At 33.0% G+C, this 23,491-nt stretch overlaps 1 protein-coding gene across 2 annotated transcripts in view; it reads right to left on the bottom strand.

Annotated features, from left to right (window-relative positions):
• NCAM2 (neural cell adhesion molecule 2) overlaps positions 1-23,491 on the bottom strand; it is a 262,883-nt gene that overhangs the window by 62,141 nt on the left and 177,251 nt on the right. For both annotated transcript variants that reach the window (XM_425540.8, XM_025144886.3), the window contains exons 10-12: positions 12,739-12,926; positions 10,272-10,368; positions 1,607-1,780 (exon numbers count right to left, since the gene is read on the bottom strand). In XM_425540.8, coding sequence (XP_425540.7) covers positions 1,607-1,780; positions 10,272-10,368; positions 12,739-12,926 — 459 coding nt within the window. The remainder of the gene's footprint in view (positions 1-1,606; positions 1,781-10,271; positions 10,369-12,738; positions 12,927-23,491) is intronic.

Genomic DNA, 23,491 nt, shown 5'->3' with positions numbered 1-23,491 from the left:
AATTCCAAGCTGATACAGCAAACTCCAAAATAAGCTGTAGGCAACATCTCAGAAACACACAATGCTGATAGAGTATTTCAAAAAGCTGTGAACTTTTGAAGAAAGCAGCATCAGGAAACTCTGGTAACAACAGAATTTTGTCAAGTTATACATCTTTTCTACATAATCAATTAATCTTTTTAAAAATCTCACATTAACATTAATAATAGGAGTGAATGAGGACTAAGGTCAATACACTGTTGAACAAAGTTAACACTGAAGACTTTGTCATTCTGATTTTGCATTTAAATTAAGCACTCTAGCACTGGCCAGGCTTCATTTCAGAACATTGCAGCCTACTGCATAGACAGGTCACCACAAATTTTAGTATGTGGTACACTGTAGTTGTCATCAGAGAAATTTATTGTCAATTCACTGAAAAAAAACAGCTAAGAGAAAAAAGTCTCGAACACATTTTGAAAGATAATCTTAAAAGAGGCACGGTAATATCTATTAATGTGTATGCCTTGTCATCAGAGGAAACATATTGTCCTCCTTTTGGTCTTCTAGTGCTAAAAAAATGCAAGTTATAATGAGCTAAGATGAATGCTGCCATTATTTACAGTACTACCTTTATACACATAGTTACCAAATATAGTTAAGAAAAGATAAAAAGTCATGTTGCTTTGAATATTTCTTAATTACATGTGTGATGTTTCTTTGAAACAATTCTATTTTTTGATGGGATTATATTATGTTTAGTGTAGAGATTTTGTGTGTGGCTGATGTGATGTGATGACACATTAGATCATTTGCTACATTTATTGTCCCCTCAGTGTGGTGATAGCTCCAAAACAATTCACTGTTGGGACTGCTTTGACTTGCACTATCTGCTGAAAATGCCAAAGTGTAAATTATGAATGGAAGGCATTTCTGATCTGTTAAGACCTTGTAAATGTTACTCTGTCAAAATACCTTGCCTATGCATGTACTTAAAGAACTCTTGTTTGCTTATACTGTTTTCTGCATTGAGAGATGTGCAAAGAAGGCACAGACCCAGCAGTAAACTGGGCCAATTTTTAGCATTTCCACTAGTATAATAGTCAATAAATGTAGTATCTAGTAAATGCATTTATGCATCACTTAATGAACAGTACTTTATAGATATGCTTTTGAAGCAGATATAGTGAATACTGACAGGCGCATACAAAGATTACCAAGTAGCTCAAAATAATTAATTAAAATAAAGTAGGATAAAACATCACATAATAGCTTACTTAACATTTTAATTGTGTATGTAATATGCATTCTCAAACTAACTCCTCTGTGATTTCTACTGTCTTTGCAATGTACAGTTTCACAAATATTCTTTGTCTCTATTTGAAAACACACTGGAAAAAGTGGGGAATAATAGTAAATTTGTTCATCTAACTTATGTAAAACTAGAAATTGATAATTGATCAGAGCAAGATTTCTAATTGGTGCAAAAAGGTCTGACTACCCCATAGTAAGTGGAGATACAGCTAAGACTAATGGAGAAACAGAAAATCAATTAACACACATTTGAATTCTCTTCCCTTGATATTCTATCAGTTAGAATACTTTGATTTATTTTTCATAAACTTACTTTGAACTCCATGGGAGCGAATGATCTTCCAGGTTTCTGAGGCTACCTCTTTTACATCCACTTGGTAGTGATGAATGGGCACACCTCCATGTGAATCTGGCTTAATGAATGAAACCTTGGCAGTGGTTTGTGACAACTCTAAAACTCGTACTCCATAAGGGTTTGATGGCACATCTAAAAAATACAAACATCAATTTAATTATCAGTAGCAACTAGACAGATCTAAACTAACAGTTGATAATCTACCCCAAAGAAGTCTGCTTAGCATCTTGAAGGGAGAAAAATCTTATTGAATGTGATGAAATGATGGTCACTTCAGGTAAACGACTTAAGCTTTTTAAAACAAAGCTGTAAGATAGATACATTTATTTTCTTGTATGGTAAGGATATGCAAAAATATTTTCCATTTTTGTGTGCCTTTTATAATGTAATCTTTTTAACAGTTTCATTTGTCACAGACAATTGAAAATGTTGATTGATGAGTTTCTTTGATAAATGATTATGTGAAGGAGAATAACAAACTGAAAATTTAACAATAAACTATTATTCAATATGGATGAATTTCAATGCTAGGATGAATTTCAGTTTTGTAGACAGAGGATCAAGAATTTGAAACACTTGAGTATTCTCTTCTGATACATTTCACTATTACTTGCATATCTAATTACAGATGTGGCATTTTCTTTGTCTCCCTAGTATGGAAGATACATTCTAATGACAAGCAAGAGCTTGAGCCAAAGCTGATCATTAGGTCACTGGGTATTCAATCGTTTACATAATCTGCAGTCTTTATTCAAGGACTGTCAGGCAGTTGGGAATAAAAAGAAGCAATCTGAAATTCAGCCAATACTGGTACCTAAATGAAAATGAGCCAAAAATTGTTATAAAATACTAGAGAACGGGCCTTAGAACATATTCATCCATGAATTCTCTTGAAAAGGACATGTGGCAAAGAAACTCTACAGGGGTGGATTTAGCAAACATTTTAACAGGCAGGTACCTATATTATCTAAGAAAAAATCTGTAACACTTGCAGAGTTGAGTGCCTGAATCATACCTCTGTGCATTCCTACAATTAAAATTTCTGAAAATGGGCCTCCTGATACTTCCAATGCTTGGTGGGTTAAAAACAGTACAGTCCTATTTACATGAACACAACTAAATAGCTCTATGAAATTTAAAGATTTGGGCAGTATACAAATCTCATCTTAAGGGATTCAAACCCCCAAACACTTCTGTATTCCAGGAAATTTTTCCTATTACCCAGATACAGGATGTCGCAGGAAAAGTCCACCCTTCTTATGGAAGTTGTATTATTGTGCATAAAGGAATTCAACATTCACAGTCAGACAGAACATGGCAGAATGTAACACAGTATTCTGTGTGTGCAGGAGAACAGTTAACTGGATTTTGAATCTTTTTCTAACGGGATGCTTTGCTTAGATAATCAAGACATCCACAATTTAAACTAAAATTGATCAAAAGTTCATTTGTTTTTTTTTTAGAAAAGGAAAGCATGTTCAAAAAACCACATTATTTTTTTCTGTGATCACACAGAAGAATGAGCTATGTGAGTTGCTTGATAACTAAGCACTGATCTCAAATTGAGAGGACAAGGATTAATATTAGATTGTGACTCCTCTCCTCCATATTCTCCTACAGCTGAGAACATGAAGTTTTATTCCTGATAGCACTATTAACTTAAGAACCATCCGGTGGACACTCTCCTCTTGTCCTTTTCTGACAGAAGCAGCAAAAATCCAGCACTAGTATGTGTGTTAAGCAGTCTAGGATAGCAAAATGAAGCAGTACAATACTGTACGAGAGATATAGATACCAACCATGTGAGAAGACGAATGTGGCTCTCCAGTAAAGAAGATGAATGGCTTTAACATTTAATTATGAGCTAGAAGCTGCTATGAATACCCATAGTGTTACGAATAGTTCCTAAAAATTTTTATTCCCTTTTCTGTTGCTAAAACAATTGAAAATAGAAACAAATTATTTTTATAAGGTCGAGTGAATATTTAATTTCACTGAGATTAGTTTCATGTTAGTTTTTGTATGCTCTTTTTATGAGTCAATTCACTGTTATTTCAGTTTGGATCAAAACAATTTTTTAGTCAGTGGTGTGAATCAGACACACTTTATTTGTATATCCACTCTCCTTGAATTTCAACTTGCTAAGGAAATCTCTTTTCCCTGTATTTATGCCTGTATATGATTAAATATCCTAAATATGGCATTGGGAAGCAGACATCCTTAAAGAACCTTTATGTTCTCCAATGAAAATTCAAGTATGATTTATGCTATATGAAGATATGGTTCCATTTAAAATAAGCAATAAATGAAGCTCCAGTGAAAATTTAGTAAATATTTGGCATAATTAGCATAATGCAGTGTGTTTAAAAGTCACTGTGAAATGCATCCACAACACTATTTCAGATATGCATTCCATAATCCAAGCTACCCACGTATGTGTAGGTAACATTCATGTGATTTTCAGATTTGAACTATATCAGCATCTTATTTTCAGAAAAGAATCACTAAAAGAAAACAGAGAAGGATACACATTCCTAGCCAAAATAGCAAACAAGTAATAGCAACTCTGTTGGGATAGAATGAAATACCTACTGTCTCCTTCAGACTAGGTACAATTGCAGCTTTTTCCCAAAGATCTATATAGTTCTATACTGAGCATGAGCCCTCTGGTCCGGATCTACACTTCAGCATTTGAACTGTATGTGCCATCAGCTGAAACTATTTGGAGCACTGCCATGATATTGTTCTAAAACTGTAGGGCTCTGTCTCAATGATTAGTACAAGTAAAGAATGAACTACAAGACAGCATATGCTTTAGTCTGCATGTGGAAGGGCAGAACAGTGGGTGCTAGCTGTTCTTTTTTCCCTTAAAACCAAACTAACCAATGAATCTCTTCAGAGTTTAGCTACAGACAGTGATGAGTTTTTTATATCCTGTTATAAGCTTTAGTAGAAAATATAAAGCAGAAAAAATGAGCTCATATATGATGTTAAAGAATTAAAAAATAAAATAAAATAAAAAGACCCCATAGCATTAAGTGTAAAGTTGCACTTAATACATTTTGTTCTCAGTGCATAAAGCAGGTTAGCACAAATGAACTTTGATGATAAAAAATACACATACAATTATGTGTATGTATTTATCTCCACAGCCATGCAAATACTATTTCAAGTCTATTATGGTTTATCCAACACATTTAATGAATGACCAAATCTTTATTACCAAAGATTTTTTTTTCAAGCTATTTCTCTGATAGTTTTACAGAAGAAAATAATTTTCCATCTGAGAGTTTAGCAGTAAAAAATGGAGGAAAGAAGTGATGGTGTGGGACTGGGTTGTGGAAGTAAAGTTGTGAGGTCAGAGAATTATCTTGGAGTTAGTTCTTGTCTCCTTATCTCCTGTCAGCATGTTCCTACTACATAAAGTTCTGCAGCTTACAGTTCTGTAACTGAGAGAAAGTAATTATGTCTAAATGCTGAATGTAAGTAGGATCAGGAGCACAGCTGGGAAATAAATGGGGAGCACTGCCTTGATGCCTTTCATTGGTGACAGCTACAACAGATTTATTTAATCAAATCGCTGAGGGTTCTTGAAAATAAGGAATGGATTAGGAAACTGGACCACAACTAGCAAATAAATACATAAATATTAAATAATAAAATACATGCACACAAAGCAAAAAAAGAAAAACCCACCGACCAAGTTGCTTACTAACAGTTTCACTCACATGCTTATTGAAAATATTATGGTGCTTTTTCTAGTGGAAATACCGTAGTTGATGCTACTACAGAAAAACTTGCATGGCAAGTTTTAGGATTGAGATCTGCATTTGAGATCTGTCTATATTTTATGAAAATAAATGGGCTTTAGGCAGCAGCAAGGTACAATTTATTAAAAAAAAAAAAAAAAAAAAAAAAGCAATGCAGCAATCCTAAAAAATGTCAGTAAAATCAAAAACCACTGTTCTGGCATAGAACATCTTTTTTGTTACGTTATTTTCCAGGGAAAATAAAGTTCTACTTCTTTGATTTTATTTTGCCTGCGTGAAAACATGAATATATGGAGAAACAAGGAGCAACATACATTAACCAGACCCAAAGTGCCAGCATCAAAAATTCAGATGAGTACACTGTTACATTTGATGCTGTAGTATTTGTCACTTATGGGTCAAACCTTATCATATCTTGAACAGGAACTGATTCCAAAAAAACAAGTTAAAGGTCTTCTGTGAAGTTCATTTATTGTCTTTCCCATGCATTTGAAATAACAATACTGAGACCATGACAGAAATGAAATACGCTTTACTTGTTATGCCAGCTCCTTAAACACTGATAATTTACAATAACTATGACTAAGCTACATCTGCATAAATCTAGGAATACCTGTGCTCACCTCAGGCTTTGAAAGCCATTGGGACAATCTGTCAAGCTCACCTGGCTTGTCATAGACTAAGCCTGTCATGGAGAAAAAACAGAGTATAAGTAGACTTCTAAAATAAAAGTTGTGGATGTGATGTGAGGTAATTCATATGCAGTGGCAAGAAATGGAAAAGACAGTGGTTCTTCTTGCATTTTATACTTACTAACGAAGAGACTCAAATGCTTAAGCAATAAAAAAGAGTACGTCACTCTTTCACAGTTGATCACCATCACTCAGGTGCTGAGCATACCTAAATACGCCTTCAATAAGCACTGAAGATTCTCAGAACTTTGCAAGCAATGGTCAGAACCTTTCAGTATGAAGCCCTGAATACGTTACAGTTCAATTGTGAAAGATTTAAATGACAGTATGTGAAGTTCTGGCTAATTTACTAGCTTTGTATAATTAGAGTGAACAGGCATAGTTCTTCTGTCATACAAAATGGAACAGAGGCAAGTGTAAATTGTGAAAGAAATATTCTTGTCAATAATAAGCCTAATTTCTTAAGGAGGGGAAAAGAAATGAAGATAATAGCTTTGTGCCATATGATTGCTTTTCAGCTAGCATTAAATTAAAACAAAAAATAAATGCAGTTTGAATCTGCTAAAAACCAACCGAAGCAGAAAAATGGAACAAAACATTCAACAAGTCATTCCAGAAGAATTTTAAGAGACAACAATTTCGTAAAATGATCATTATTTGTAAAATTTACCGTAGCAGGATACTTTGCTTAATACTATTTCCCAGCTGGAAATAGTATTTATTTTTCCCTGACAGATCCATTATAAAAGTACATTACACCTTAGCATTTGTACTTACAATCAAAGCCAATGAAAATCCAGGCTGCATTTAAACACATGAAAATTTTTATAGGCTTTTTGACATGTGAAATATCAGTCATTAAGATTTCCTAATTTACTGGAGTAAAACAATAGACGTAGGAAAACTAGAAAGAAAGCTGCATTCAACATTTTACTCCTGTAGTTACTATGATGGTTTTATCTTCTGTCTCCCTGGCTATTTTGTATTTCTGTTGATGCTAGCAAAAGAAACAGTTAACTACATTTGTTATTTGCTGTCTTCTTTTTCTTCCCCCCCTCAAAAAAAAAAAAAAAAAAAAAAAAAGTGTATTTAGGAACATATGCTAACAATGTCAATCTTTCAGGACTGTGAATGTTATAGATTACACTACCGTAAACAGTACCTAGAATAGGGGAGTCCTGAAACCATCAAACGTCATACAAATATTACACCAAAATGGTATATTAAGGGTATATGTCCACAATAATTTCTACAAAATATGAGTTTATTCTATTTTCTATTTCATTTCATATTATAGAATTTCCATATATAGCTGATGCTTAACACAGTAATTTCCCATAGTTCTTTATCTGTTAGTTTCACTACAGTATTGATGTATTAATTTACCTCTGTTAATAACTTCAATAAATAACTTTCTAAAGAGCTGATAAATCTTCCGTAGAAGTGAGTGAAAATGTTCAACAAATTGTTGTAGAAATAGAGAATAGTAAGCTGTTTGAAAATTAGAACTGGAGTTATTTGCTTTCATTTGCATTTCCAGGGGCTCTCCTGTGAGACTTAGCTGAAATAAAATGCATAATCAAAATATCATGTTATTTTTCAATTAACGATGAGAATTGTTTCATATTAAGATCCATTATTTATAAAAGCAGGAAACAAATGCAAAGCTAAAACCATCATGTAGTATCACTGAGTTTTGACATGTTTTTGTTTTACAAATCTAGGAATCATATTAATATCTACTGAGATGATATCATATGTATACACATCTTTATGAAAAAAACAGGGAAAAGCAGTAGCAGAATCTGACTGCCTCTGTTCACATTGGCACAATTGCTTCATTTTATCATTTTCTTTTGTCCCAAGAGGTAAGACATCGAAGGTTCATGGCTTTAAGAAAGACTTCCAATGGCACACTTTCTGTTTCTGAGAAGAACTGAGAAACCATCCTAGGCAGATTTCATACTGCCCTTTTACTGCTTTTCTCTTCCTGTGAATCCTTGCATGTATCAAACCCTGGGGATGATACTCCAGAGGCCAATGTAGCACTTAGCGCACCAGGACAGACAGAGAAAACGCTGGTGCTGAATCAAGAGATGCACGTGTTGCTCCAAAGAGAAAACTAGGTTGAAGAGAAATAAATGTAGCCTGACTAAAGTTAGGGGGTTAGGTGTAGTTTTTTAGTTTGATGAATTTAATGCAACTCTGCAAATCCTATGCCAGTTATTAATACTTATAAAATCACGTTCTGAGTTTTCAGAGGGCTGAACCTATTTCTTAAGTTATGACAGAATAGATCGTAGTTAGTTAAAACTTAGAGCTTTTCTCTTACTACTTCAATTTTGAACATCACAGAAATAATTCATTTTATACATTTAAAGCCACGTGTAGTACTGATGAACTGTTACAATCCTAACTTTAGCCTTTTTTATAGAATCTTCAGTTTTCAAGTAGATCCACTGAAATAAGTGGGACAAACTAGGTAAAGGGTCATGAACATGAATGAAGACACTATGGCCAATTTCTCTTCTAGAAATTCTTTTCTCATACACACATATACGCAAAAAAGATTTTGAGTATGGATTAGATTGTGATTGTCCTTAAATTGGAGAGTTTAGTAAGGCAGAATATAAATCATTTACTGTACAAAACTAGAATTTAGTTGAGACAAAATACATTTACATGCAAAAGGAAGCGATAATATATTTTCATTAATAACATGTATCTATCAAAGGATGATTAGATTTGGAATAGAGTAACTAAATAAACGTTCTCAAAAGGAGAATGGATCTCCTCGATGTCACAGATCTTGCCACATCAGAATCTCCTGTTTCTTAAGAGAAAAACTGTATTTCCCTATTTGAGGAAGCTCAGTCATTTTGACCATTAGAAGACAAAAAAGAGGGTAGTATTCATGGTAAATGATGTGCTAGTAACCATTTCCTTAGAGATAATGGAAATGATTTTCAAAGCTGTGATTTCTTATATCTAAGAATATTTTTTATAACTCTTAAGAAACTAAAAGAAAATAATTACCATATTGAGCAGTATTAAAAAAAATAAAACACTAGGTAGTGTAAGAGAGGCACTCTACCATTAGACATGTATATTTCAGCAATGCACCCAGAAAGGTCCTGCTAGAATGGGTCTAAATAATTTATTTTCGTATTTCAAAAAATATAACGAGAAGTTACAGCTGAAACAATAAAGATCGCAAAAAATATGACTCCAATTAAAAACAACAACAACAAATAAACAAACAAACAAACAAAAACAACCAAACAAAAACAACCAAAAACAAAGACTGGAAATGCTCTAATCCTTATTTCTACCTTTACCCTTCAAATGTAATTGTCAGTCAGCAGAGTAGTATGACCTTAAAGTTCCATGAAGAAAATGATTGATAACAACAGAAAATGATTGATAACAACACATCACAAGGGATGTAAAGCATTCAGTTTGGTTGAACTTCTGTTACTGTAAACTACATTATAACTCCATAGATTCATTAGAACTGGAACAATTTGCATCACCTAAGAATGTAGATCAACATGTTGGGAGACCCCAAAGCTTGCTAAACAATCATTGGTCCATATCACAACAAAATAACACTGAAAGAAAAGCTAAGAAGCTCTCATTTACTCTCAGTTAACAGTTATTTCTGCCAAAAAACCCACAAATATACAATAACATTTTTGTACGTCTCTAAACAATGATAGATGGACCTAAAATCTTCAAAAATTCACTAAATGGTTATAGAGTATTTCTGAGCTTAAATTAATCCAATATAGCATTCTCGGTCAAATTCTGCTTTTAAATAGCTAGAACTGCAAATGACAGTAAGTCTTTGCTGAAGTTTTTTGACACCCTTGATTTCTCAAGAAAATGCAGGCAAGAAAAAGTGAAAAGTCTTTCCTAATCCATTCTTGTTTTTACCAGATTTTTTTTTCAATTTTCAGAGAGGCTTAAAATTCAATTTAAAGAAGATTCATACTCTGAGGGATCTGGCTTATTTCACATTGTACTGCTACTCTAGTTTTAGAAGATTAAAATTAACTGCAAACATTCTACTGGAATAAAGTAAATGAAGAAAAGCCTGAACTGTATTGTGATGAGAATGGAAGAATGGTTTAAATAAACTTAGAAACAGTTTTAACTTACCAGCTTGACCAAGTGTGTACTCCTGATATCTTGTTCCTATTCTGTTTGTAGCCGTACAGTTATACTGTCCAAAATCACTGTCAGATGTAGGAGCAATCTTTAAAATGAATACGATTTATAAATATTACTTTTTAATCAAGTAAATTTCTTTTAAAAAATCAGAAATGCAAACGTTCTGTTTAACCAACATTCAGTTTTGTTCTTACTTCAGCCTATCTAGTATACTCCTCAAAATACAGATCTAAATTAATCATTTTTCATGTTAAACTCCCTCTTTTCAAAGTGAAATGTGGAAACTAAATAATGAGAAATTGAAACATTATTCAGTTTTATAATTTCACTTCTGAACAATGAAGATAAACATCTAATAAGCTGCACATTTGTTCATAAAGATAGATAATATTTGCACATATTTGACCGAACTAAGCAATGATAGGTCTGAAATCTGCTGATTCATACAAATACAGCAAGGATCATATTTTACTTTTTATAGTTTACAAGATTCACAATATACTAGACATTCAGGGAGAAAAAAGGAAGAGGTAAGTATATGACTCAACTATAAACTCAGGTTAATATAGATGTGAGACAGAAAAGGTAATGGATTTATTAGTAGTATTAGTAATTGAGGGTCTTATTGGAATCTCAGCTGTTCAGGCGATAGAAGAATGGAAAAGCATTCAAAAAACTATAGGCTATAAAGCATATTTTGTATTGTTAAGTAAAGCTTCGTGAAAGATCTCCTTTAAGTTAAGAACTCTAAAAATCAACTTCAAACAAGGGTAAGACTATGTCTTTTTAAATATGCAACCTCTACTCAAGGCTTATGAAGAACAGAAAACTTAGAATTCTACTGTTCATCTGCATACACTCTTAACAACAACATGATAGACAGAAAAACTGTGTTCTCATAGCCAGTACTTTTATTTTCACACCCTGCGTGCAAATTCTAAGTAAAAATTACCAGAGTTCCCTACTTGAAGGAAGATATTTCAACTTCTTTTTCAATTTGCAAAACCCTGAGCAAAGGATGGAAAAGGAAGGGTTTCCCATAAGTTGCCAGGGAGGAGTAAAAGAAGAAAAATGGAAGAGAAACTTCATCATAAAATCTTTGTAAATTTGACTTACTTGTAGTTAACTAGAGGTTCTTTAATATTTCTGCTAGGTGATGTTAGTCTGTATCAATATGCCAAAATAGATCCTAAGGGTGGATTAACTCCCAATCTATATAAATGAACAGATTTCAGTGACAGTCCAAAATTTTCTTGAAGGGAACTGTAGAGATTATTTAATGGAAAGCTGTGGCTTTGGAAAAGTGAAGTCACTAACTGCCTCTTTTCTCTATACAATTTAATTTTTGAATTGGATAGCCAAAAGTTCATGTTTAAATTATGTCAGTTAATGTCATTTTATTTTTCTCCAGAATTATTAAGTTTACAGTGATGACACTATCAGTCAAATCAAAATAACTGACAGACTGCTTCCAGAATACTTGAAAAAGTCATTAGGAAAGATTAATGTTAATATGATGTACTTCAGATGCGATGAGGTAAGTACATACCATGCATGGTTACCAAGACTCAGCTAACCCAAGTAAACTCAGCTACCTATGCCATCTCAGGCAAAACAAAGAATCAGTTATTAGAATGACTGAATATTTCCTTGCTTTCTTCTTCCCACAACACAATGTAGATCTGAAAATTTGTAGTTAACTTCTGTAAGAACTACAGAAAGCAGAATACAGCTTGCTACCGTAGACTATTTTCATCAGATAAATGAAAAGTTATCAACATATATGCATGTCAGCTTGTCATTTATTTTAAAATTTTGCGTCATTATGCTCTTCTGACATTGTATTACATAATGATGCACATTCTGTCTTTCCCCTCTGCCCCAATTTCCCATGAAGCAATCTCTTCACATGGAAAATTAGGCATTTCTATTACAAGTAATGCTTTTTCTGAAAGCAACAACAAAATAATAAAGTAAATTTCAAGAAGTTCATTGATGGGACTTTAGAAAGAAGACTTTATTTCAATACACCATACACCTCTCACTTAGGGACTTGATGTACATTCCCCCTGTATAGGATTAACCCTATAGCTTCTGAACTGTTTTCCTATGGCAACCGAGAAACCTAATTTCATCAACACTTCTCACATTCAGTGAGGAGAGAATATCTAGTTACAGTAACAGGTGAGACTACAAATGGAGACAATGGTTACAGACATGCTTCTATGAAATATTTAAGGACCATGGCTTGCTGTACATTACTGCTCAGCAGTTCATTGTTTATTCAAGATAATACAGTAGCTAGAAAATTAAAGTCCATTCTTTTGTTTTGAAGAGCTTTACTTATTAGGTTGTAAATCTTATCTTTACGCATTTCAGTACTTGCAATGATGCCACACTGAAGAAGAAATTAACTAATTAACTTCACTGTACTGATTTCCATTTTAAGCCTTACCTCTAGAATCAGCTTTCTTCCTGCACTGTAGGTCTTCAGATGTGTTGTATTTTTTACTGGTAGAACTAATTTTCCTCTTCTCCACTGAACTGAGGCAGATGGATTTGCTAGCACTTCACATGTTATATTGATGGGATTGCCTTCCCAAGAGAAATACATTGTTTGATTTGACAGAAATGTTGGAGCATCTGAAAAAAAAAAGAAGTAATACACGAATACGTTAACTGTTTCAGTAAAACAAGCTATATAAACCTATTGAAGCATTAATGTTTTAGAAAGTTTAATTGAATTCTTTTTCAATTTATTACTAACCATGACAACAATAGTGTACAATCTTGAGTTTCTAGAGACCTAATTTTCATATGCTTCTCCCCTGCTGAAATTGTTTCAGATGAAATTCTCAGGAAGAAAAGAACTATCAATTATATTTAATATTAGGCAACATCAGTCCCTTGAAAGACATGTTTCAGAAATGACAAAGATTATTTCTTGCCAAGGATGAGAAACTCTTCAGCAAGACCCTTGTGTGACAAATGTAATTGGACTATGAAACTTATATAAGCTGTTTGGTGATTGAATTTATACTGTCCACTTTTGCCATGGAGAAATTACATTCACTATGAATGTTCATAGATATCTAAGAGCTTCACCAATTTCCCATTGCAATTACCATACACCTTATGAAATCCTTTTACGGAAAGATGCTTAGTGGTGTTAATAAACCTAGATGAAAAAAAAAAAAAAGAAAGCAAAATGAATACCTAAAATATTGCAATGTATTCTACCAACTTCAGGTAAGATATTGTACATATCAGTACACATTCTATTAAGATAATCTTCGTACCAGTTCCTTAATAAAACTTAAAGTTACAGCAAATAAAAAGATGGTGCATGTCCTTGCAAATCTGGTTGTAAATGGCCATGTTAAATGTGTAGCTAAACACTGAATCAGATATAGAGAAAATGTCTGGCTTGAGAACTAATTATAATTTTGAGATCACAGTACCTGCAGTGACAAGGCTTTTCCACTCTACAGTTTCCTGGAGACCCTGATAGCCTTCAGAAAATGAGAGGGAGGGAGCAATTCTTTCCCCTTCTGCCTCTGTAAAACTGTATTTTTTGTCTATTGAGTATTTTGAAGTATCTTTTTCATTTTAATCCCACTCATTATATTTTAAGAGTATTAAGTAAGTATTCTTTATATTACTGAAAGTGAGGGAAACTAATACAATTCTTGAGGATAATTGTCAATTATAATGGGTGTCACGGCATCTTTTTTCAATACCTGAAATATTTACGTATATATTATACTATTTATAGTATATATATATGTAGTATATATATAGTATAAATAATATGCTATTTTAATAAAGAAATCTTAAATGCTTCTTCTTGTGTCTCAGGAAGTTCTGTTTTAGTCTTCTCAATTAATTTAACTTCAGGCTAGAAAATTTCTAGGAGTGTAACAAAGACCAGAACAGAGCGTATTTAACTTAAAATGTAGCTCTGGGAATGGTGTAAAACTACTTTTTTCTTTCTGCAGTGCATGTTTTCAACTTCCTTTTGTGTTTGCCTTTCTGCGAAACTAACTTTTTGGTGGTATTATGCTGTTGTTGCATATATACTTATAGGCTTTAACAAGAGAACTGTCATCAGTTCTAAGTATGTCTTCCTATGGCTTTATTTACAAGACACAGGAGCTCATCCTTCTTTTTCAAGTGTTACAGCAAGAAATTCTACTGCCCTTTGATTCTCATAGACCTTTAAAAAAATACTTCAGCATCTAAACATCATGCAAAGAGTGGACTACTAAAGAGTGTTCTGGATGTGACATTTCAAAACATAGGACCTCTCTGAAAAAAAAACTAACTCAAACCTTTGCATATGCCTGATTTACGCTTAAGAATAGGATGCTAGAATATCAAAGGTCCAACTCCTCGGTTTTCCTCTAGAAAATAATTTAGAAATGGAAATCACTTGAAGGAAAACTTCATGAACTGTTTCGTGCCTGGCAGACAGCTTTTGTACTGAATGTGACAAACATATGGATCAGAAATCTCATCACAGTGTGTATGAGACAAAATGTGGTTACCGCACAACAGATTTTAGATAAGCTTTATCCTCCATAATGCATAGTTACTCACGATAAGTTCATTCTGTCCATGAATAATGTCATGAACATGGAATATGTAACACTGCTCTGTGGGAACCCTAATAACTTTCCTTCCTAGATAAAATCGCATAGTTTGATGCTTACTGTGGGTTTAAGTATACATTTGGCCAATTTATATCACAAGTAAGTGTTACAGGTGAAGAAGGACTGCACACTTGCTATACATACATTTAGGAGAACAGGGACTTTCATTTTAAGCTGCTCTGTCTTCTCAAGGTAGATATTTATTGGATGCTTACAGCATCTGTTTATGTTTTAAAATAATAATTTACAAAGAGTTTTGGGCTGTGATTTACATGTAACTACACATCCTAACAGCAGTTTTAACATCCAAAATCACAAACAGTGCTAGAAGTCCTTCAAATAAAGATATATCAAAATCAACAACTCCCAAATGTAAAGCATTGCTAAACAAAATGAGCTTTTCATTTTCCCTCTTAAAAGCTTCGGGAAAAAAGGCTATTCAGTAATTTCCCCAGCAGTTAATAGATCCAATGTAGAGAAAATAAAAGGAAACATTAATAGTTTGATTCAGACAAATCATCTTAAATTCACTAGTCAGTAGATAACTGGAATGATGTTTCATATGAAGAAAAAGAGTCTGGAAATCATTATTTAAGTATGTATAGAAGATAATGTAATATTTCTTATAAAATGAAAATGCTGAAGTGAAGGGAGATAATTGTTTCATAGAGAGATTTTCCTTTTTCTTCTTGTACATTCTTCATTAACTGTAGTATAGCAGGCTTAAATGGTTACAAAGTCAGTACTTCAAACAGAGGCATATAATATGTTTAGCATAAAGCAGTGCACAGAAAAGGAAACACTTCAAAGTTTCGAAAACATAACATTGACAATTTGCCTTAAAATCTAATGTCTTTTAAAATAACTGAGAAACATAAATATCCTATGTCATACAGAGATGAAGGATATTTAAATGCAATGTACGTATTGTATAATAAGAAAAAAAGCAGATACATGAAAAAGGTCAAACCACAAAACAAAACAAAACAAAACAAAAAAAAAACAGAAATATGTAACTCAGGATTCATTTGTGCCTGACGACAAATCAGTTCAGGGCTGTTCATAAATTAACCAATCTTTTTAAGCATCTCTCCATCAAATACTACCAGTTTAAACAACATATTTGACTTCTAAGTGACTAAATACAAAACTATGAGATTGAATACATTACATTAAAAAAAAAAAAATCATTCACAAATGTAATAAAAACCGAGCCACGAACAGATATTTATTACACTTAAACCTTATGACTCCACTAAAAATAAAAAATACTGCCAAAACATACAAAAGCAACTTTTCCAATTAATTGCCATGGGCAAACAATGAAGTTCGTAAGTACTGTTATAAGCTTTAACGATGAAACATAGAGTATTATTTTGGAGAGATGAGGTAATCCAAATTGAAAAGATGCTTAGAATGAAGACAAACTATGCCATATAGGTATGAAATTAAACAAAATCCTCTATTGGAGTAGGATTCTATAATCAATTCTAAGTTCAGAATGGCACTTCAGAATATTAGGGAATCAGCACCAGCTATGCTCAGGCTTTTCATTTTCCTAAATGGGAAAGAAACTGACAGGACATCACTACATTTAGGAAGAGTGGTTACTCATAAACAGTGTATGAAGATTGTGTAAGAGAAGCAAACACTGAAAATTGTTTCTGGCATGTATATATTAGGTTTAATGTCTGAGAACAGTGATTCAAGACAAACCAATAAATCATCTGTCTTATTCAGAAACTAATTCAATTAACAACTTCAAAGACCCAGTTCTGGTGTATGTTCAGAGTCATATAAAAGATTGGACATGGCAGATTACCTGATTCAGTGCATGTGCCCAGACAGCCATAACAGCAAACTAGTGAGCAGAATCAGATTTGCACTTCATTTAAAAGCATATACTATCCAACTTCTTGTTGTTTGTTCCTCAAAGAATTAATATTCCAAAATCCCACAGTGAAAATACATAATAGATTGTCAGGTCTAAGATGCTGGATATTTCCCGAACTAAATTTTTCGAAATCTCTCTCTTATTTTGTTAACACTGGTGTATTTTTCCCATCATCAAGAACTGAATACTTTAACAAATCTAGTACTTTCCTTGACATCAGTAATGATTTCCTTCCCCTTCCCTTTTTGGTTCTTCTTCAAATGCATACAATAAAACACATAGTAGTCAAAAGTTTGATAGTCTATTTACTCATTATACAGATTATAGAAGAGTAGGAATCCTCCATTAAGGGCAACCAAGTTCAAGTCCCTGATCACCCTGACTATGACATTGTATTTTTAAACCGAAACATCACACTGATTTCTTCATCTCCATAAGCATAGGTACAAAATCATTTGTAAAGAAGATAAGGTACCTTTCTGCTAGATGCAATGTGGTGGTTTTTTTGTTGTTTTTTTTTTTTTTTTGTTGCTTTTGTTTTTTGATAGCACCATCACACGTTAACAAATCATGAGCAATGAATATCTGCAAAGTTCTGGTGCTTTGTGCTGCCAGAGACACAAAAATTCAATGTATTTTTTTTTGCTGAATTTCACTTGGCATTATGAAAAAGTATTTGGTTCATCACTTAAAAGAAAAAAAAAAGAAACCAGTTTCATATAAATATATGTTGTGAATGGATAAACCTGTTTAAAATCACTTAAAACTGCCTAAAATATTTATGCTACTGCTGGGTACAGTTTTCAGGGTGGTACTTTGATATCTTCAGCTGGTTTAGTTTCACTATGCGTAATCTGAATTCACAGTTTCCTGATATCCAACGTATGGTTTCTGAAAATCTGTGATCTTGTGAGTTGTACATATGTGAAGGGAATGTCCATCAGATGGAGAAAAAAAGACAATGAAATTGTAGCTCAGTGATATAAGCTAATATGATGTTTAAAGGAAACAGACCACATATCTATTGGCCATTTTCTGTTAGTACATATCCAGGAACACTAGCTATGTCAATTACAGCAGAATCTCTCCCCCTCTGCAGATCTCACACAAGCAGCAATGCTCACGTACTGCCAATTACTGGAACATCATTTTTGGATAGCATCAGTTTGTATCAAAATTTCAATCACTACATGTATTCCAGGACAGAATTACTGGAGAAATTTAGACTTCTGACATTATGTATTAGATTACACAGTTCTCACACAGCTGGAAGTAAAAAACTGGAAGGCCTTCCTCAAACCAGGATTTTGACCTTTTGTCTACTCCTATCTCACTTTTCATATTTTAAGAACAAAATTCAGCTTCATGTCTTTACCTTCTGTACTTCCCTATCATCCTCAGCTCCACAACACGACTCCTGCTGATCTCTTTCCTCTATTCCCTTTCTTCCCATCTCCCTTGCCCTCCTTTCCCATCCTATATTCCCTTGTAAATCCAACTCAGCTTCCAACAGGTTGATTTCCCTAAGCCTATACCTATAAACCAAAGACCTTCAGTAGAGGTTGCTCAAACTCACCTGGTGTTTCCCTCCCTATTTTAGCCCTATGCTCCCAGTATGTGCAGAAAAAGCAGGTCAGGGGCAAGTTCTGTGGTGCGTGAGCTCCATACCAGGTAGATGGTACATTTGTAGATGTTTCAATCACTTCAATACCCTCTGAGCACAAAAAAAGAAAGACTTTATCTAGGAAAAAATTACTTGCAAAATTCTATTAAATTTTCAAATTATGAAAACCACAGTTTAAAATTCCAGTGCTTACTATCACTTAGTTAACATTTTTAGCCCTACAAGAAAAACTCATGAAGCAAAATGACGTTGAAGGAAATCTATATATAAAAAAAAAAAGTATTTTTTTCTTTCTTTTTTTAAATCATTACTTACATAGTTGAATCCGTGAAAAAATAATGATGGCAAGTAAAGATATTTATGCAAACATATCTATTAACGAAATTACTAAATCTGAAAAGAAACAGAATAAAATTCAAAATACTTTATTGTAGCCAACAAGGTATTAAAAATCTACTTAAAGTGACATCAAGCTCATTGTAAGGTCAGCAAGACCATGTAATACAGAGCTGCACTGGGAAAAACATTTAGAGATATTCTTGATATGAACATAGTATTTTAACAAGTCGTAAGCACACACAGGCCAAAAATCTTTTAAAATGTAAATTACTAGTTTAAGTAATAGGTTGATTTATTATATAGATGATTAAATTTCAATTTTACATTAATTGTAGCAGAATGAGAAAGAGAAAAGAAAGCTGCATTCATCCATGATCCAGTATAGGCAGTCTTGGTAAAATGTTTTTTGCCAAGTGACTTTATACAGCAATCCTCATTTTTGCTCATTTAATTATTTTATTCCCTTTAAATTACTGAAACAGCATACCAAATTATTCCTGCGTATGAAAAAAAGGTAGACAAGGAAAAGTTAAATCTTAACCAGTGGCACTCCTGAACCATAAACTCATGTTATAATAAACTGTATATATTTCATGATGCTAACAACAATTGATTTCGTCCACCTTTGTTTTCTCATTTAAGCTATAAATTTGACAAGAAGAAATGTAACTAAAACCACAAATATCTTAAAAGAAAAGATGCAAACTCTTCCACAATATTTCAGCATTTTGTTTTTCTTTGTTGCTTTTGATGATATTTATTTTTTTCTTAGGTCAAATGCTGTTGCTACTTATGTATTTATGTATTTTAAAAATGCTGTTTATCAGTATTTTTCTCAGGCAGTGATAACAAGATGGGGCTAAATAGATCATAATCATTCATACGTGGTAACAGAGTCACCAAGAGCTGAGACTGCTGAGCCTGAAAAAGGCTCTATGAAGATCTCATCAATACACACAAATATCCAAAGGGAGGGTCTAAGTAGATGGAATAAGGCTCTTTCCAGTGGTGCCCTGTGACAGGATAAGAGGCAATCTTGTCCAACCTCAAACATTTGATGACTGCATGAGGTGTAATGGGCTGCTCCTACACTGATCGTATTTGCAGAATTTACAGGATCAGTAGGTAGCTGGAATTCTATTTGGAATCAAACAGACTACAACCTTTGTGATGTACTAAATGATGATTTACTACTACTAGTAAAAATATTTTCACTAATTCAACTTCTTTGAAGTTACGTAGAATTTGTGGCTCAATGTATTCAGTCTGCTTTTAAGTAATGTTGTGTTTTTGCAAAGGTATAAATGAAATAGCGAGAATCCAAAGCATCTGAAATAACTGCAGTGCAAAATAGCTGACAAATGTAATGAAGACCTAAAAGGTTAACCTATTCAGAAAGCAAAAGTCGACTGATTTAACAGTAAAGAGTTTGATTTTGAGTTGAGGTGGAAGAAAAAAAATACACTTTTTGATAAGTACTAGGGTAAAATAATAAGTACTGCAAAAATTTATTTATTGATAAATAGTATTCTGCACTGTTATACTTTTTTTTTTTTTTTGTATAATTGAAAAATGTTGGTACGTAGTAAGGAACAAAACTACAAAATTCATGTTTGGTCAAAAAGAACAGTAGTAAGCAAATCTCCTCATTTATGGGTGGAATTATAAATTACTTAAATGTTTTCTAGAAATTGTTTTCTAAGAAATCATATTTGTTAACCACTCCTGTGGCTGCTCTCATATAAAAATGTACTGTATTAACAAATGTAATATGTCTGTGATTGATAGTCTATTACCCACAACAGTAGCCTACTATAAGATTGGACCTTACAATATATCTAATAACCACAGAATGGAGAATTTCAAATGGAATTGAGTGATGTGAAAACCTGTAGTTGCTATGAAAAGCTGTGTTAGGATGCTTCCCAGGCAGTAGGTAGAAAAGATCAATTTTTTTAAAGAACACGACTTAAAACATTTTTGCTGGTAAGGGATGTATTCTCCAAAGGAACTTGCAATTCCCTTTGGTGATACAGAGTGATCAGATAGACATGTGTATTATTGTAGGGTGCACATGCCTGCTCCTAGGTGTAAGCAATTAAGTGGTTTGAATATTTCTGACTGTGTTAATGACAGTTGAAACACAACAAAGAGAAAACTTTAAAAGCAAGCAGAGAACTGCTTTTAGGAGCCACAGTTTGTTAATCATGACTGGACTGTTTCAATCCTTTCCAAATTAGTAATGCTATCAGTGCATGCTTACTGAGAATAGTACTCTGAAGATAGATTACCTATCATATCTAATATGTCAAAATTACGCATTTTCATTCTCTAATGCTAATCACTGCAGTGAATAATTTGTAGAAATACACCCAAGAAATAATGCGTTCTCTCATCAGAACTTTTCTTCTCCTAATCAGATCATTGTGATTTTTAAGATTCCCTTATATTCCTAGCATACATTTTCAGAACAAACATATCTCAGCTAAAACCACAACAGTACCATACAGAAATGTAAACATTTGTACTGGAAACTATGACTTGGAAAGGCACCTGATTTATATGTCCAAATCACGTTGTAATTCACTGGGATTTATAAATTTTATCTCCTTGGGTCCTTTGGAAAACCTCACCTTCAGAGTACTTCCTGCTATATATCTAATTTTTTAAAAATCCATTTCTATCATGGTTTTATTAAAAAAGGCGAACAGCTAATCATTAGAGGCACACCTTAATATCCAATACCAGGTTTACATTATAGATGACAATTTTTCTATTAGTTGATTCAATTATTATTATTATTGGCAGTAGTAATTACAATTAATGTTAATAACACCCAATACTCAACTTTATATGTATAATCAAAATTTGCAGTTGATCATATCCATTAATGAACAATATTAATAATGATATTTTATTTTTCATGTCCCTTTTTTTTTTTTTTTTTTTAGCATATTAAATATAATGAAAACCAAACAGAACTGAACACAAAGACGACTTTGTAGGGAGAAATCACTGAAGTGCCTCTGGGCTCCCTACAATTTATGCCTGTCTAGCATTTACCTCAGATAAAAGGCAGGGTTAACTGCACCCAGATGGTATCAAACCTGATAATCTCCTCCTGTCCTGAAGAAGTGCTCTTATCATCAAAAACAACCTCAACAGAGAACAAGGATAAAGTACAGAAACTCTGTGCAATCCCACTGTCAGTTTATGTCTCTGATAGAGGACAGTAAGTAAAGGATGAGACAGTGACACCAGGGCACTTTGTGTCTCCATTAGGACTGTTTAACTGCACTGTCGTTTGAGAATGTGCCAAGAACATGCCTTCCCTCCTGACAACAAAAACTGCCAAATGCCTTAAAAACATATAAAGACTACTGACATAGAGTGGCATTAGATGCATCAGTTAGTCATGTCTAGGAGCTATGGAACAATATGTACAAATAGACCTTGGTTATTTATTTCTGTTTTAATCTAAAAATACTGAGATTTATACAAGAATGCTATTAAAATAATAAAAATTCTGATAGAATGGCCTCCTAGTGATTAAGCAAAGAGTAAACCTGAAAAAAAAATCATCTCAAAATTCAGTCTGAAGAGAAAAAAAAAACAAAATATAAATAGAAATTACATGATTTTTCATATCTGTAATTTGGTAAATGAATATTAAAAAAAAAAAAAAAAAAAAAGCAACCCTGATAGCAACATTCATAGTTACAAACAAACAATATACCGAAAAAAGATCAACAATAGAAAGAAGGTCAAATCATTTATTCAGTGCCAACTTCATAAAATCTCAAAAAATTTCCCTTTTCTCATTTTTGCTGTGAAGACCAATCAGTTTAGTTCTTAAACATGTAACTTTAGCTGAAAGTTAAAATTTGTCAATTATAAAAGGAAATAACCAGAATGAAGGGTAACTATGGCACTTACTACAAAACAGAACAAAAAACACGCACAAAAGGGAAAAAAAAAAGCACTTCTAGAAAAGCACTCTACTATTTTTGGCAACAAAACACTATGGGGAAAAAGTGATAAGAATCATTGTCTGACAGATCGCTTGATAAGACTGTTTCATCACAGAAGGTTATGACAGAAATGAGACTGATGGTGGATGAGGCCAGAATGAAGACGCTGTCCTCTGAGGATGCTATTTTAAAGGGCAGAAGTCTCTGCCATTAGACAAGTTTTTTTTTTTTTTTTTTTTTTTTTTTTTTTTTTTTTTTTTTTTTTTTTTTTTTTGCCTGGGCAAGACAAGCAGCCTACAGTTGCAGTTCATACACTGATGCAAAGTTATTTTCAACACAAATTTAAAACTGCTCTAAGGGGTTAGTCAGAAGGTCAGTGGAGACAGACTTGCACTGTATTACCTCAAATACACTAGCACAGCATTATAAAATTACTCAACACTTATTGGATATGAAAATGTTTGTACTTCTGGTATTCAAAGAACACCTGTGATAGAAAAAATCTCCCAAAACATTATTTGGCTTAAACTTCAATATCAGTTCAAGTTTTCAAAACTGGAGGTTCCAGTTTTATAAATTTTACACTGGATTAAATAAAAATCTTGTATTATACACTAAAAATAATCACCACAACGTGCGATCTCTCTGATGATAGAATAATACATCTATGTTATTTTAAAAACAATTTTTATCAGATTTCTAAACTGTAAAGTTTTAAGTTGTGTCAA

The sequence above is a fragment of the Gallus gallus genome, chromosome 1 (genome assembly GCF_016699485.2).
Source record: "Gallus gallus isolate bGalGal1 chromosome 1, bGalGal1.mat.broiler.GRCg7b, whole genome shotgun sequence".
Classification (NCBI taxonomy): Eukaryota; Metazoa; Chordata; class Aves; order Galliformes; family Phasianidae; genus Gallus; species Gallus gallus.
The sequence above is the reverse complement of the archived record's forward strand: the minus strand, read 5'-3'. Positions and strand labels throughout refer to the sequence as shown.